This window comes from Python bivittatus, unplaced genomic scaffold (assembly GCF_059951505.1).
Source record: "Python bivittatus isolate LINGU-HERP-01145 unplaced genomic scaffold, Pbiv_v1 ctg000810_np1212, whole genome shotgun sequence".
Taxonomy (NCBI): domain Eukaryota; kingdom Metazoa; phylum Chordata; class Lepidosauria; order Squamata; family Pythonidae; genus Python; species Python bivittatus.
In genome coordinates this window covers 383,715-400,638 of record NW_028277111.1, presented here as the reverse complement: position 1 = coordinate 400,638, position 16,924 = coordinate 383,715, and the positions used below count along the sequence as shown (strand labels likewise).

The 16,924-nt window shown below is 46.3% G+C and overlaps 1 protein-coding gene across 2 annotated transcripts; it reads right to left on the bottom strand.

The window, feature by feature from the left end:
- Positions 1 to 2,041: 2,041 nt before the first annotated feature.
- Positions 2,042 to 10,430, bottom strand: LOC148213886 (uncharacterized). 2 transcript variants are annotated; one of them, XM_088129478.1, is made up of 4 exons: positions 10,317 to 10,430; positions 8,273 to 9,030; positions 6,446 to 6,575; positions 2,042 to 5,163 (listed from the first exon to the last, which is right to left on the bottom strand). In XM_088129478.1, exons 2-4 carry the CDS (start codon positions 9,005 to 9,007, stop codon positions 3,782 to 3,784), a joined length of 2,247 nt encoding a protein of 748 aa, XP_087985604.1. In that variant the 5' UTR covers positions 9,008 to 9,030; positions 10,317 to 10,430; the 3' UTR covers positions 2,042 to 3,781. The 2 variants fall into 2 exon arrangements, with proteins under 2 accessions (XP_087985604.1, XP_087985605.1); XM_088129479.1 differs by having other exon boundaries at positions 8,954 to 9,030.
- Between the last annotated feature and the right edge of the window lie 6,494 nt (positions 10,431 to 16,924).

Below are 16,924 nucleotides of genomic sequence, written 5' to 3'. Positions count from 1 at the left end.
CACAGTGTAGCCACCTTGCAAGGTCCCTACTTTCCTGGGATCGCCAAGCCTGTTGAAAGAACCAGGTTTTAAGAGATGCCAGTAGGGTTGGGGCTTATCTTATCTTGGGGGGATGATGTTCCAAAGGGTGGGTGCCACAGTAGAAAAGCCCCCCCCCCCGCTGGGTCCCATCAGGTGGAACTCCTTGGCAGACTGGTCCATAACATCCCCTCCTGCTGGACCTTACGTATTTATTTCATTCAATTTCTGCCGCCCAACTCCAAACTGATTTTGGATGGCTCCCCATGTAAAAGAACAAGAGGAAAATTGCAATGAAATAAATGCCCAAGATGGAAAATCCGGCCATTGGACACCCAAACATAGGCAGGCACGTGGCAAACCCATCCAGGCTGCTCCTTCCTGCGATTTTTCCTTGTAAAGGCTGGGCTAAGAGACATTTTGCATGGTTAAGGGCTGACTTCGATCTTGATCTCTCTGATCCTCATCTAATGCCTCAACCACTACATCACCTAGCCTCTGTGTTGGGTGAATGTTTGCAGAACATATTAATCCTGTTCCCCTGGATTGTGTAATGAGCCCACTGGGTTGGGTTTGCTTAACCCCAAGAGCCACCAACTGATCAACCAAGTTTTAAATTTAGCCATGTTGTGGAAGCCCAGCCAACACTGCAGTGGGAGGCTTTTCAATTCAGGACTCCAGTAACTATGCTTCATCTCCCCTTCAGCTCTCTAGGCGTTTTAAGAGACATGGTTTCTTCTCATCAGGGGTGTCCACAAGATGTGGTGAAAAAAGTCAAGATGGTAGCCATCAGAGTGTAATGAAAGTTTTGCCTTTTAGATGCATCGTACCCACATAAACTTGGCGGGGCTTTGATTGCGGGACTTTTTTGACCACACTCCAGTTACCCCTCGGGGGGGTGTGTGGATTGTCTACATGGGGAAATTGTGTCATGGACCTCCTGTCCCTCTAACAACCCTCTGTTTGCATAAGCTACTAACCCATGCTTAATATTGCTGCAGTTCAAACTCACTAAACCAGAGAGTAAGCCCATGAGTTGATTAAGCAGGAATAGGATGGAGCATCCTGAAGGAGCCAGTTAGCATGGCAGGTGACATGCTGGCAAATGGGTGTTTTGCAAGTGGCTATGTCCCCTTAAGCAGCTATTTTATGAGAGGGACTGTCTCACTTCAAATGAGTGTACATTGCGTAACCTCGCCTTTTCAAATGTGTCCATTTGAGATCTCTTGCGTTGAATGCTGTACTTCATATTACTCTTAATACAGTGGTACCTCGGTTCACGAACGCTTCTGTTCATGACCAATTCGGGTCACGAACAACTCCGTTCGCAAAATTTTGCTTCCGTTCGCGAACGCCGGATCGGGTGAGGAACAGGATCCGTGGCCATTTTCCCTCCTGTGACACGTGGTCGCGGCTTCCTGTAGGGAGGGGGACTCTCCCTTCAAACAATAACCGCCTCCCCACCCGCCTTCCTGTCCTCCACGCCAGAAGTCACCTCGAGCAAGGTTAGCGTTCTCTCTCTTCGTACCGTATTTTGTGTCATATTTTTGCGGTTTTTTAAAAAAAAACATGGTTCAGAACGGATTAACCGTAATTACATTGGACCTTATGGGGAAATTTGGTTTGACCGAATTGGTCGCGACCAGAGTCGCGGAACGAATTAAGTTCGTGAACCGAGGTACCACTGTATTTAGGCAAAATCTGCTTTGCAATTCCAATTAAATTATTCAAGGCCTGCCCTCTGTGGCAGCAGAAAATAACTCCTCTCTTTTATAACAGCCTTTCAGACACTCAACGTTTCTGCATCTCCATAATCTTCTTTGCAGGTGAAACCTACCCAGTTCCTTGCATTTAGAAAACTAGACTCAAAGGACGCAGTCTCAGTTAACATGCTAATGTTCTGTCTGCAGGGATTTTGAACTGTATTTAGTCTCTAGTTCTCCGCATGATCTATTTACAGCTTTTTCAGGTTTCATGTCTTTGTTCAGTTAATAGTCCAAGAATTCCAGGAATGACAAAAATCCACAAGGCATTATTTAATAGGTACATCACAAAACGTAAGGTGTATTCTCTTTTTCCATACTAAGAAAGTCACAATTTTCAAGAGACATAATAGGCTATAAAAAAAGAACGACCAGGAAAGAGGGGGGGGAATGGCTTTAAAAGGGAGAGAAGGGGGTGCCAGTATTAAAAGTGTATGTAAATATCTGTAAAATGTAAAAGAAGACAAAAAAAAAAAGCTGACACACCCATTATGACAACTGGCCAGAAGTGTATCCAAAAGGAGACAATAAATGGAACAGGAAACGTTTGCAAAGATTTCATTTAGAATCTACGACTAATACATGTACGGGACTCTCCTAGCAATCCCCAACCCACAAACTAAGACCAGAGCCTTGATCCAAAAGGAATACATGTATAAAAGAGCTGCATCAAAAAGCATGCCGGATGTGATTATGGAAGAAGAGGATTTTGTTTTCATTGTCTGCACAAAACCCATTTTTGCTGCATCCCAAATGGTGACACTGATAAGCACCCAAAGGCCACAACATCTAAACCCTTTAGACTAAGATACGCTTGAAAAGTTCCAGGAAGGGTTCTCTCGAGCCCATGGTCACCACGCTCCTTCCAAATCACAAACCACCCTTTCATTTACCCCCAAATATAGCGGAGAAACTGGGACAGAAATTTGTCCAGCTCAAATCCACTGCTCTAAAGTTTTCTATGCAGGATTCATTCCTCAACACTGCATTTTGAGGCCCAGGTGGGTTTTCTGGGGCAGGTGAAACAGAGACATGAAGAAAGGCTGAAATTCCGGCCCTGAAATTCATTATAATGGTGGTAAACCTGCCCCTTGAAATATCGATTTGCCCCATCATGACCTTACAGGGCACGGTCGTGGCTGTCCGTCTTTAACGCAAGCAGAGGGTTCCAAACTAGTGGCTCTGCTGGCTGAATTATTATGGGAATTGGAGTCCACATCTGGAGGACTCCAGGTTAGGAAAGGCAGCTTTAAACCTTCCTATTGCATGCAGTTCTTCGTAGTAATCATTTTCACTGCATGAGGAAAAATGTGCCTGGGGAAGGGAGAAGATGACAAGGCAATGAGCAGGTGGTGGAAAACAATCTCAAACTTTCCCCTCCCATGGCCTGAAGGCTCTTTAAACTCCCCCCCTTGCAGCTCCTCTTCCCTGCAGTCTGCACCATCCCACTCCTTTCCCCCCCAAGATAATAATAAAAAAACACTAAAAGGACAGAAGATGGAAAGAAAAACCAGGGGGAGGAAATCAAAATTCCATGGTTGTTTTCCTTTAGGGAAAAATGCCTTGGGGGGTGAGGGGGAACCTAAATGGCAGGCAATGAATCCCACAACAGGGCCTTCTCAGCTTCTTCTGAACGGCAGTTAATCTTCTCCACCAATCGGCCCATCTCCTGACTTTCTTGCAGATATCCAGAAGAAAATTTCTAAAGAAGGAGGAAATAGGTGGAAAAGGAGGCTTGTGGCCCCCTCCCCCATCTGTTCTCCCCTTTTGAAAAAAGCAGGAGAAGGTGAGCAAACTAGCAGGTAGAATATTGCAGGGGATAAAAAGGTTTCAGTAGATCCACCCCACATTTTCTCCCAGGTGGGAAAAGAGATACCAAAGAGAATACTGCAGAGAGTATCCCTGGTTAGAAGGATGGAGACCTATTAACCACAGTTCTTCAACCTAATCGCCTCCAGGACCCACTTTATATAGGACTGAGGCCAATCGAATATCAGACTTTAACAAGAAGGTTGTCCTGGACGCACGCTCTCTGATTCTGCAAGTGCTGGGCTATACACGAAACTTTCGGGACAGCCTGCCCGCTTCCCCCTGTGAACTTTTTTATGTTTGGTGAGATCTGAGCTCGAAATGAAACACTTCCCGCACTCAAAGCAGCCGTAGGGTTTCTCCCCAGTGTGGGTCCTCTGGTGGGTAATAAGGGACGATTTCCGATTGAAGCATTTGCCGCAGTCCAAGCACTTATGGGGCTTTTCCCCTGTGTGGATGATGTTGTGGTTCAGGAGATTAGAGCTGGTACTGAAGCTTTTCCCACACTGGAAGCACTGATAAAGGTTCTCCCCGGTGTGGATCCTCTTGTGTGTAATCAGGGGTGCTTTAGCATTGAAGCTTTTCCCACACTCGGAGCACGTGTAGGGCTTCTCTCCCGTGTGAGTCCTCTCATGGATGATGAGGTGAGTTCTCTGGCTGAAGCTCTGTCCACAGTAGGAGCATTTATACGGTCTCTCTCCCGTGTGAACCCTTCTGTGCATCATCAGGTTGGTTCGAGTGCCAAAACCTTTCCCGCACTCGGAGCACTCATACGGTTTCTCCCCCGTGTGGATTCGCTTGTGTGCAATGAGAGAGGCTATCTGGTTGAAGCTCCGGCCACACTCGGAGCAATGGTACGGCTTCTCACCTGTGTGCACCCTCTTGTGCCTCAGCAGCTGGGAGCTGTTTCCAAAGCTTTTCCCGCACTCGGGACACTCGTACGGCTTCTCCCCCGTGTGGGTCCTCTCGTGGGTAATCAAGGACGACTTCCAGTGGAAGCCCTTGCCGCAGTCAGCACACTTGTGCGGCTTCTCCCCCGTGTGGACAATGTTATGGTAGATCAGGTTGGAGCTGGTCGTGAAGCACTTCCCGCATTCGGAGCACACGTAGGGCTTCTCTCCCGTGTGGGTCGCTTTGTGCTTCAGGACAGCCGCCTTTGTGCCAAAGCTTTTGCCGCACTCGGAGCACGGATAGGGTTTGGCTCCAGCTCCAGTGCCTTGGCCAGATGCAAGGGGCGCTCTGTTCTTGAAGGTCTTCCCACATCGGGGGCAGATGTAAAATTCGTCGGGGTCCATTTTCTGATTGGGAGGAAGGTCATCAACCTCGCAGAGGTGTCCGCACTCTGTGCATTTCCTTTTGCTCTTATTCTGGGCTCGGTCTTCTTTTACAATGCTTCCATCGCCTTCTTGGCCAAGCACGGCCTTCTTGGGAAGGTCTTCCTGGAAGCTCTGTAGCTCCCGCGGATTCCCAGGCTCAGCCTCTTGCTCATCCTGGAATGGGAAGAGCGTCCCTTTGGCCAAAGGGGTTTCCAGCTGAAGGATTCCATCTTCTTTTGCCTTCGTTTCATCATTACCTGCAGGGATCATCAGAGCCTGGTGAGTCACAGTCCATTAGCATGGAGAATCCATCTTTACCAAGCTTGCGTACAATCGTGATATATGCTTCATTCAAGGAAGTTAAGATGCCAATTTCAAAAATCTGACTGTATCAAGTTTAGGAACAAATGTTTCCTTAAAGATGAAAGAGGAAATTCACCCAATCCTGGCACTTTCCCATTACACATAGTCAAAACTACTTCTTTGAACTCATCTACGGTAAAATGAAGTAATAATATTTGGTGGAAGGGAAATCTAATTTTGGAAAACCAAGTTTAGCTTCAAAATCCTCTATGTCTTTGCAAAAGGATTCTCAGGTTTACAATATAGATTAGAATAAAATATGAAGACTGTTAAAGGCACCAGGCTAGAAACAGGAGACCCTGACTTCTAGTCCTGCCTTCAGCATAAACCCAACTGGGTGACCTTGGGCTAGTCGTTCTCTCTCAGCCCTAGGAAGGAGGCAATTGCACACCACTTTGAAAATATTGGTAAGGAAACTGCAGGGACTGATCCAGGCAGCCACCAGGTGTCAAGACTGACTCAAAGGTGTAAACACACACACACACACACACACACACACACACACACAAATTTATATCTTTGGGAGCACTACATGTAAGTTCCATTTCAATGGGTGTGTAGAGAGCCACGGGGATGACCTTGGAGTAACTCAGCACAGATGATGGTTGCAAAAACATGCTTAAGCTTGGGAAACCAAGAAAGCATGAGAAACAAGGTTAATCTGACTCTTTTCTGATTCACTACAGCAGTGCTTCTCAACCTTGGCAACTTTAAGATGGGTGGACTTCAACTCCCAGAATTCCCCAGCCAGCCAGGCTGGCTGGGGAATTCTGGGAGTTGAAGTCCACCCATTTTAAAGTTGTCAAGGTTGAGAAACACTGCAGTAGAGCGTAAGAGGGGAAACTTAACCTATCTCAGTAGAGTTCTAGTGTTCCTGTAGAGTCTGTTTCCTGGCCTAGCTTACTTCAAAGGGCTGACGGGCTGTGACCATTTTTCATCCTTCTTCCGCTTTGGGAGATACGTCAAGACCCAGCCACATCTTTCACCGTTTTCCTGATATCTTGGGAAACATCATCTTTTCCACTTCTTTTTCATCACAGAAAAGGATAGCCCCCTTCTACATTACCTGCACGGGACCATGCTTGGCCAAGGAGATACACAGCACGAAGCACTTGGAACACTAAGTTTACTATTAGGATTAGAGATATGGGGGTGCCTTTAGGAGCTAAGACCTACCCAACAAGAAGGCTTCCTTATCACTCTTCTGCTTGCCACCGCTGGCTAGTTGCACCTTCACTGGGTCTTCAGGCAGCAGCTCTTCTGAGATTGGGCGGTTAGCGGGCACATCTCCCAAAGACCCTGCCATCTGAAAGCAAGGTAAGAACATCGAATGAAGATACAAACAGGACCTGGCCAAGATGAAGGCCAGAGTTTCTGGTGAAAACATCAACGTTTTCCATTTAAGCAGTCCTGACAGCATCCTCCTTGCAGAATCCTAAGCACAGAAAGGGAAATTTGCAGGGCACCAGATCTAGTCCCAACACAGACGTTTTGGACCTCTACTTGCACTGCATCATTGCATCGTCCCATTGCAGAATGACAAAACCCTGCCCGCTCCTATGTCACTGGGATGCCCACACCCATCTATTTTAGCCAGCACTGCCAATAGTTAGAGAAGATGGGAGCTGTGATTCAGTATAATTTGGCAGACCCTACACTTTCCCTCCCAACTGCCAATAAAATCATTCACTGTAAAGAAAACTAGATTCTCTCTCCTATGCTGAAGCCAAGCAGAGATTCTGACTATGAAAGACCAATCTTGTGTCTAGAATTAAAATACAAGGATGTGGAGGAGCTGAAAAAGGGGTACAGAAGAGCCACCAAGATGGTGAGGGGCTTGGAGGCTAAATCCTATGAGGAGCAGTTAAAAAAATTGGATCTATTTAACCTAAAGGGAAACATGATAGCGGTCTTCTAATACTTGAAGTGCAGTCAGAGGGAAAGAGGGTATGGATTTATTCTCTGTACCTTCTGAGAGTAGGACAAGAACCAATGGTGGGAGCTTTCCAGAAGGAGATCCAAATACAAAAGGAGGAGGAATTTGCTGTCCATGACTGCTATGGAGTTGTGGATCAACCTCCCTTCTGGAGTCATGGAGGTTCCATCACTGGAGTTTTTCAGACAAAGGTTGGACAAATATTTGTCTGGGATGGTGTGAAGGTTCCTACCTTAGGCAGAAGTTGGAGTAGAAGACCTACAACGTTCCTTTCAACCTTAGGATTCTATGAATGTACTTGTTATACTACAAGTTGCCCAGCCCTGGGCAAACAGTTGCCCTCTTTATCCCAGCCCTCTTTCTTTTTAGCAGGAAATGTTCTTGGACCATGAACCCTTTTCCTTGTCTGGGTCCTTCTGGCTGCTGGGAACTGCAGATCCCCTCAATCATAGAGATACCCACAGCATCTAGACCAGTATTTCTCAACCTTGAGAACTTTAAGACGTGTGGACTTCAACTCCCAGAATTCCCCAGGCTGGCTGGGGAATTCTGGGAGTTGAAGTCCACACGTCTCAAAGTTCTTAAGGTTGAGAAACATTGATCTAGACCAAAGCAGCATGCAACATTCTTTGGGACAAAGACCCATTTTCAGGACTGCACAAGGGCTGCACCACAGAAAACGGGTGGGAACAGGACAAAACCTACATGTGGTTGATTTATTCACAATTACTTCAAATTAAAACACAACAACTATGGGTATTCCCCATGGGTGTAACAGGTTTTCTCTTCTGTTGCATCAAACGTTACAACTGGTAACACTACGGGGGAGCATCCTACAAGGATCCAGGGTAGGATAAAGCTATTCTAAATTCTTGCTTTATATTATGTCAACCCAATGGTCCAAGGCTTGCTGCCTTGGCAACAGGTCTCCAAAAGTCTTTCCCAATCCTTGGTGTCTTGACATTAGAGAAGCCAGAATCTGAACCCAAGATTTGATGCATCATCTCCCCATTCTCTTCCCACCCTACAAATCATATTGGAGAGCACGATCCAGTTCCCACACAAACATTCCAAGGAGACCGGCAGTTTTCACGTCCTTGGTCTCTCTCTGGCGAGCTCGGCGGGTGTCCCTCTGGTTGTCTTGCTAAGAAGTCCTCAGCCAGGGCCACTGCCTCAGAACAGGTCTCGGGACTGCTTTCCCAGACCCAACTCTGGATCTCCAGGGGCAGGATGTTCAAGAACTGCTCCAGAATCAGCAGCTCCAGGATCTGCTCCTTGGTGTGTCGCTCCGGCTGCAGCCACTGGTGGCAGAGCTCCCAGAGTTGGCTGGCGGCCTCTCGAGGGCCCTCAGCCTGGTGGTAGCAGAACCGTCTGAACCGCTGGCGCTGCCTCTCCGAATCAAGGCTGTCCTCCTCCAGAATCTCCTCCTTCACTTTCACAGGAAAGTTCAGGCTTGCATAGGCCTTGTGGGCTTTGTCACAGAAGCCTGCCCCAGTTTGAGTCGCATATTCTTTTCTAGGCCACTGGTAACCCTCAGCCACTCCTTCTTGACTGCTAGGCCCTGACTTGGATATTTGATTCTTCCATCTTGGATGGGGAGATGGCGGGGCACTCAAGAAATCTGACCTCTGGCCTTCCCAGCCCTGTTGGAGCCTTTCTGCTAGCTCCTGTTTCACAAGTGGTAGAGTTGCCTTAGCCACAAGCTTCACGCTGCTCTCTACGCAGGTGACATCATGGCCTCTTCCTACCTCTTCCAATCTCTTCTCAGGTTGTGTGGGTCCTGCCAGGTCTTGGTCCTCCATTTTGTAAAGTTTTGGCTGCCCCTCTGGGAGAAAAATATATACAGAACCAGGGTTAATAACCATGATGCAACACAATTTCTCAGCAATGTTCTACCAGGCCATTAGAGAAGGTGAAGAGCTTTTTTGCTTGTCTAAGGTAACATTTTGTCAGGGGAAATTCATCAGGAAATTAGGTACTAGTTGAGGGCAGAGCCCAAATCAGCGATGGGTAGGGTCTAAATGAGTACACACAGGGTTTCTTCTTTCTAGCTAACCCAGGAGAAGCTGGAGAACAGACTGTTCTTGCCAGAGGCCTAAAAACAGGGCAAAGAAAATGGAGCAAAGAACCATATGAAACTAAGGGCTACAGTTGCGTAACTTTGCAGGATTAGAGTCCCTGTGTAGCTTCATTGTTGTAATCACAATGAAAGCTATATAGTTTCCTCAGAGCATCATCTATGGTCTTCCTAAAGATATGGTGGCTCAGGTCTTCTCAGAAACTTTAGACGGGCTGAAACTGTAGACTGGACTTCCGTTCACTCTGCAACAGGAGACTCACCTTGGTGAACGCTCAATCCTTGTCCCCAAACCAATTAAAAACTGCTGTGCCATCCCTAAGAGCTGGACTACAATTCTCACCAATAGCCATGCTGGTTGGGGATGATGGGAGCTCTAACCCAGCATGCTTAGAGAGTATCAGGTTGTGAAGGTGTAGAGCAGTGTTTCTCAACCTTGGGAACTTTAAGATGGGTGGACTTCAACTCCCAGAATTCCCCATGCTGGCTGGGGAATTCTGGGAGTTGAAGTCCACCCATCTTAAAGTTCCCAAGGTTGAGAAACACTGGTGTACAGAAAAGGGACTCAGCTGGACCAGAGATCTCATTCAGATTTTAAAAAGGCAGCCTTCTGCTCTGCAACCTTCAACCAGCCTTTCCCTATGCTGCTCTCTGGGGATGATGGGAGTTGACATCCAACTGGCGAACACCAGGTTGGGGAAAAGCTCTCCACGTGGAGGGCGTGACCCAGCTGGTCCTTAGCCCGGCAGGCTTTGCAGTTTGGGTGATTGAAAAAAGGCTGCCCTCCCATTTCTGAAATAAAATTTCCCCCTTTTACTGATGCCTTTGGCGCTCTCTCACTTTGGCATTTTTCTTGCATCCTTTACCCAAAAAGAAGCGGGGCGGGGGGGAGGGAGGTGGATCCTATCAGCTCCAGGGACTCGCTCTTTGACTCTGTAGCCCCCCCACCAGCTTTTGTGCGGCTGCTTTCACGGGCCTCCCATTCCCACCTGATCCCCCCCCCCCCTTCTCCACCATCCTCTTCCTTAACTCACTTCCCCAGCTGTGTTGCAGTCCTGGAAATCTGCAATTTAAAATGCAAAGATTTTTTTTAAAAAAACAGCAACGGGAGCCAAAGGTGGTGCCTCCTTCTCAACCAGCCACCCAGGAGGAGGGACAGGAAGAGGAATTCATCTGCAGCTTTGGGAAGGAAGAAAAAAAAAATCCGGCTCCATCTAGGAGGCTCGGCTCTGTCATTTTAACCCAGTGTTGTCCAAACTTGGCCACTTTAAGATGAGTGGACTTCAACTCCCAGAATTCCCCAGCCAGCCATGCTGGCTGGGGAATTCTGGGAGTTGAAGTCCACTCATCTTAGTGGCCAAGTTTGGACAACACTGTTTTAACCCCTTGAAGCTCCAAGACAACGGACCCGAGAGAAAACTTGTCTCCACTTGCCACTGGGCGATTTGGACTTCGTGGCTGGCGATCCCCGGGCAAGGCGCCGGTCTGAAGTCAAGCCTCCCGAGCAGCCTACGTGAAACATTTCCAGCGATCGTGGATGCCAACTCCCAGCCAAAAAGGGACCAAGGAGGGTGGGAGTTGCTCTCCAGCCTAATGGAAGACGAGATGCACGGTTCAGCTCTAAAGGACATGTGCACGAAGTCCTTTCAAAGCATTTAAACTTCCTTTCGGGTCACATTCCCTTTAGGGGGGAACATGACTTGCTAGGCTCTTTTGGCCAAGGAGAGAGAAACCCCTGACTTGGTTGTGCTCATCGTCTTTTACCTTTAGGGTTTATTCTGTTTGGTTTCGGAGCTGCCCAGAGTTGCTGAGAGTGGGGCAGCGTACGATTATGATTAGGGTTGGTGGCACAGTCAGCCAGAGGTTTAGGCTGGATTTGGCCTTTTTATCCACCCGTGGAGTCCTTCCCAAGGCCCTGGGGTGGGCAGATGTGTGAGGGTGTGAAAGGTATTGGATCGTGGCAGGATATGAGCTCTTCCGAGGAAAGCTGCCTTTCGCAATGGAGGGAGGGTGATTTTGTCAATGCTGATGGGGCTCAAGGAGTGCTCCAGATGTTTTGGGATTGCACCTAAGGTGTCTATAACTATTGGTACCATCTTTGCTTTCTTTTGCCACAGTCGTTCTACTTCTATTTGCAGGTCTTTATATTTTGTGATTTTCTCCAGTTCTTTCTCTTCCATTCTGCTGTCTCCAGGGATTGCAATGTCCCCTATCCAGACTCTTCGTCTTTCTTACCAACAATGGTTAAGTCTGGGGTGTTGTGTGGCAGGTGCTTGTCTGTTTCAATTCTGAAGTCCCAGAGCACTTTAGCTTCTTCCTTTTCTGTTACTTTGTCTGTTCTGTGGTCCCACCAGGTCTTGCTGGCAGGCAAATGGTATTTCTTGCAGATATTCCAGTGCACCATGGTTGCTACTTTGTCAGGCCGTTGTGTGTAGTCGGTCTGCGCGGTCTTCTTGCAGCAGCTGACTAGGTGGTCCACTGTTTCTTCCGCTTCTTTGCAGAGGCAGCATTTGCTCTTCTCGATTCTGGCTTTGTATGCGTTTGTTCTTAAGGCTTGGTCTTTGGCAGCCAGAATGAGCCCCTCTGTCTCTTTCTCCAACTTTCCTGCTCTTAGCCATTGCCAGGTCTTGTTGTTACCTGCTTAGCCTGCTAGTTTTTTTGTGTGCTGGCCATGTAATCCTTTGCCTTGCCATGTCTCTTTTCTGTTCTTCATTTGGTCTTTCTTATAAGCCAGTATGCTCTCTTTGGTATTCAGGAAGCCTTCATGGTGTACCAACTTCAGTGCATCTTCTTCACTGTCCTTCAGATATTCTTCCAGCATCCTTTTTTCTTCTTCAACTGTCTGGTGTAACATTCCATGCCCACCTGTGCTCCTTGGTAAGTAGAGTCTGTCAACGTGGCTGCATAGATGAAGGGCATGACTCATTGTCATGATTTTTCTGGTCTTCCTATCCAGGGCTTTTAGTTCAGCTCGAGTCCTGTCCACTGTTCCAGCTGTATATCTAATGACTGGAATCACCTTGATGGTCTTTCTGCCACTGAGTTTGGACTTTAAGATCTTCTTCACTCTCATGATGTATTCACTACTAACCTTCTTCTTGACTTCAGTGTGTTTGATGTTGTCAGCTTGAAGGATGCCCAGGTATTTGTAGAGATCTTCTTCATCCAGACTCTTGATGTTATTTCCATTGGGCATCTTTTCCTTCATTTTCACTATTTTTCCCCTGTTGATGGTACGGGTGGCACATTTGTCCAGTCTAAACTCCATTGGAATATCTTGGCTATATATTCATACAGTGTTGAGCAGCGATTTCATTTCAGATGGTGTTTTTCCATACAGCTTCAGATTGTCCATGTAAAGGAGATGGGATAGCCTGGCAGATGTTTCTGATGTTTGATAGCCATGTCCTGACTGGTCATTATTGTTGATGGAGGAATCAATGCAATGACACACAGTAGTGGTGATAGTGAGTCTCCTTGAAAGATTCCTCTGTTGATGTTAACCTCTCCCAGTCTATTGCTCTTGACCAGCAACAGTGTCTTCCACTGTGCCATTGATCTTTTCACAACGCTTCGGATGCATCTACTGACTCCTGTTATTTCTAGGCACTTGATTATCCAGTCATGTGGAAGGGAGTTGAATGCCTTCTTGTAATCAATCCAGGCTACATTCAGGTTGGTCTTCCTTCTCTTGCAGTTTTCCAAAATCATCTTGTCAATTAGGAGCTGATCTTTTGTCCCTCTGCTGTTTGGGCAGTTTCCTTTCTACTCAGATGGAAAGAGCTTGTTTTCAACTAGGTGCTGTTGGGCTGCATCAGCTACCACCCGAGTTAGCAATCTGAAAGTTGTTGGCAAGCAGGCAATTGGCCTGTAGTTGCCTGGTGCCGCCCCTTTTGCTGGATCTTTCATTATCAGGAAGGTTTTGCAAGATGTTCACCAGTCTTCAGTTTCACCTCCTTGCAGTATGTTGTTAAACTGCTTGGCAGTGAGTGGGTGCAGAGAGTCAGATGTTTCAACCAAAACCATGCAGTTCATCTTCACCTGCTGCTGACCAATTCTTGATCTTCTTGCCCTTTTCTCCACCATTTCTGCTGTTATTACAAGTTCTTTCATTTCAGCTTCTTTTTTTTCCCCTTCTCCACCTCCTTTATCCAAGCTGCATTCTTGTTGCATTTCTTTGGGTTGTCCCACAGCTGCGCCCAGAACTGCATTATTTCTTCTTTGTCAACTGTTGACTGGTTCATTGCAGTCTCTCCGTTGATGGATGGGTAGAAACGTTTCTGATTTGACTGAAATTGGAGATTCTGCCCGTAGTGTGCAATTGGAGCTTCGTATCTGCTGGTTTCCATTGGCTATGGCTGTTATTTGCTGCTTTACTATTTCCAGTGCTTCCTTGATCTTCCTTGTTTCTAGGTGATACTTCTTGTTCAGGTATTCTTTGTTCTTCTTGTTCAGTCTTTGTATATTTGCGACAGGTAAGCAACTTTTCTTCCAGCAGTCCTGCAGCTGCTGGCCCTGGTTGCTCAGCCAACAGTCCTGAGTCCTGTCGCCCACTTGTCACCAGATGTCCAGGATCTCCAACACCTAGGGCGGTCCTTGTTGACCCTGGTGACAACTCATTCAGTATGGGTTTCTGTAAATTACATCTCACCATATGATTTATGGGAGAGACACTTTGTGTGGCTCCTCTGATGAGACCTGTCCATTATGGTTGAACCTCTGGCATAGCTCTCATCCTCCTCGGAGTACGCAAGCCCCACAACCGTGTCAAGGTAGAGCCTCACTGGGGGATTATTATTATTATTCTCACTCACCTTGGAGAACACTGTATTGGGTTTAACAAATAAATGAGTAAATAAATAAATAAATAAATAAATAAATAATATTGTGCCAATTTCTGTTGGAGGAGGAAATGCCCCATCACTTTGAACTTCTAGTCCTCCTCTCCACCCGTGAAAGCGTATCCAAAAAGAAAATATCATTAAATACTGAGTCCTGATTTATTTGGTTATATTTTCTAAGATAATGAAATAAAAGAAATATTTAGCTATATTTGTTTAAGTGTCAACACAAAATCATGTGGTGTAAAAAAGTGCTCTTCACTCCAACTTGTCACAGCCAAGTTGGGCTTGTTCTTTTCTGTGTGTGGAAGGGAAATGAGCTTGCTTGCTGTTTCTTAATTAGCTTCCTAAATCCTTTTAGTCCACAAGAGGCTGGAAATATCAGTAACTGGAATTTTTTTGGCAGACCCTCCAAAGTATTAATAAAAACAAGGATATGTTTTAATATTCCAGTTTTCATACAAAGATAAAGAGCATTCTTACCTGCCATATACTAGTATATATTTTTAAACAACCTTTGATGGTTTCAGGCGGTCTCAAACGGGGTCAGGGTTATCTAGAGCAGTGTTTCTCAACCTTGGCACCTTTAAGACATCTGGACTTCGGCTCCCAGAATTTCCCAGCCAGCATGCTGGGAGTTGAAGTCCAGACGTCTTAAAGTTGCTAAAGTTGAGAAACACTGGAGTGGCTTTCTGCTTGTGTTGGTCTCTTTTCCATTGGAAGGAATTCCTACCTCCCATCTGTTGTTGGCTTGTAAGCTTCAGCTGTACTTGCAGGTCTTTTAAAGGGAATGGCGGCTTGGTTTAAGTAAAGCTTTCCTTGTCCTTGACTTCTGCAAATACATGGATGTATTCCTTCTTCCAGCATCTTTTTTCAACTTCCTGATTTAGCCTAGGGCACCTAACCAGGCACAGGCCTGCTTTGCTGTGAAGCCCAAGCAAAATTAAGGGAAGAGCTTGTCCTAGATTGATAAGAAGTCTAGCAGCTGTGTCCAAAACAATTCCAATGTCCAATGTCCAAGAGGCATTCTGGTTCTCTTTCACAAGAGTGCCAAGCCTTCTCCCCTTTACTTCAAAAGACTTTGAGAAAAGGAACCTCCCCACCCTCATTGGCCTCTATATCCATTGAAAGGAGAAGCACTTGCTAGAATTCTTGTGTTGTGAATTTCGCCTTCCTCCAAATCTTACCAGTCAGAGCTCTGAGAGAATTGATCTTGGGATTAACCATTACCAGTCCAGGAGAAGTCTGACAGCTTGGGTGTTCAAGTTTGGGGTAGGGTCAAATCTGGCAAGGGGTCTGTTCCCCTTTCTCTTGGGCAGAGAAGGAGCAGGCACGCAAAGTATCATGCTGAGGGGTGGGAAGCTATTTCTTCCACCCACCCCTTTTTTATATGGGGTGAACAGTGAAAGGATCTGCTTAGAGGAGTAAAAGCAATGACAAGGACTAAGTATTCTTATATGGCTTCCAATTTTTGCTTAGAACGTACTGCTCCGTCTCCCCTCTTCAGTGTGATGTCATGAGATGCTCCATTCCCAGCTCTCAATAGAACGCGTAATACAGGCAGAATGATGGCTGGGCAACCACGTAGCCCATTCCAAGCATTCAAGGGAGATCTCAACTTTCTATGTGTCTTGGGTTTTGAGTGCACATCCATCTATGGGCCAACGGGCGACATCAACTAGAGCTTCTAATTTCTCTCTCTGGATTGGGACAGGAGGAGCAGTGAAGCTTTTGACCTGGAATGTGAGAATCGATGCTGTTGAAGAACTTTTGTCACTCAGCTTCCCAGCTCTGAGGTAGCCCTGGCTATGTTTCCACTTCATCCCATTCTTGAAAATTCTCACCTTTCTCTCAACCTACTGATTAGTTAATCTGTCTGCTTTTGCCATTCAAAACTCATCCATTCTTTCTTTCTAATGGCATCCATCCATTGTTGACTGTCTCTCTTGTCAGACATACTTTTAAAGTACTTTTAAAGTACCCAATTCAAGTTATGTTGATATATCTTTTGACGGACCCAATTCTCACTTCCATAGAACTAAGTGGGCACAAATGCACTCTTATAGTCATTCAGCAGACTTTCCAGCCACATTACCCACTAACTTTCTATCAGCATTTGCATTTCTCTATCCATCCATCCATCCATCCATCCACACACCCCCACACCCCTTTGGGCATGTATCTCAGAATCAGTCTTGACTCCTGGCAACTAACGTGGATAAGTCCACAAACTTTTATTGGCAAGATTTTCAGAACTGACCTTGCCAGGATTTTTTTCCTAGGATTAAGAGAAAGTAACTGGTCCCAAGTCACTCAGCTGATTTTGTTCTAAAGGCAGGACTGGAACTCACAGCCTCCTGGTTTCTAGCCTTTGACCACTAAACTGTCTCTCTTTCCCCCATTTTTAGTAAATTGATGTTTTATGTATTTATATATATTTATGTTTTTAATGTTTGTTGTGAGTCGCCCAGAGTTCCCCCATCGGGGAGATGGGTGGGTGAGAAATTTAATAAATAAATTAAATAAACTAAAAAGCATTATGCAATGGGTAAATATTCAATCATCAGGCACCCTTAGGATCTACTGCAAATCACCCAGAAGTGTACCAGGAGGCCCAGAGAATTATTTTGCACGCCTCTAGTGCAGAAGACAATGAATGATGAGAGGCCTGACACCTTCAAAATCAGTGTGAACCAGCTGTGATTTTTAAAAGGGAAAAGAGGTTCTGCTTTCCTATGGGAGAGGCTTGGGAGGCGGGGTAGGGCATCCAGGAATATGGGGCGGGGGGGGAGGCAGGCAGG

What these genes read in the sequence shown, in the direction of transcription:
- LOC148213886 (XM_088129478.1), bottom strand. Translation starts at nt 9,007, where the DNA reads ATGGAGGACCAAGACCTGGCAGGACCCACACAACCTGAGAAGAGATTG. An exon ending in ACTGCCGGTCTCCTTGGAAT is followed by an intron (nt 6,576 to 8,272) that starts GTTTGTGTGGGA and finishes CCTTGCTTTCAG; the next exon opens with ATGGCAGGGTCTTTGGGAGA. An exon ending in TAAGGAAGCCTTCTTGTTGG is followed by an intron (nt 5,164 to 6,445) that starts GTAGGTCTTAGC and finishes TGATCCCTGCAG; the next exon opens with GTAATGATGAAACGAAGGCA.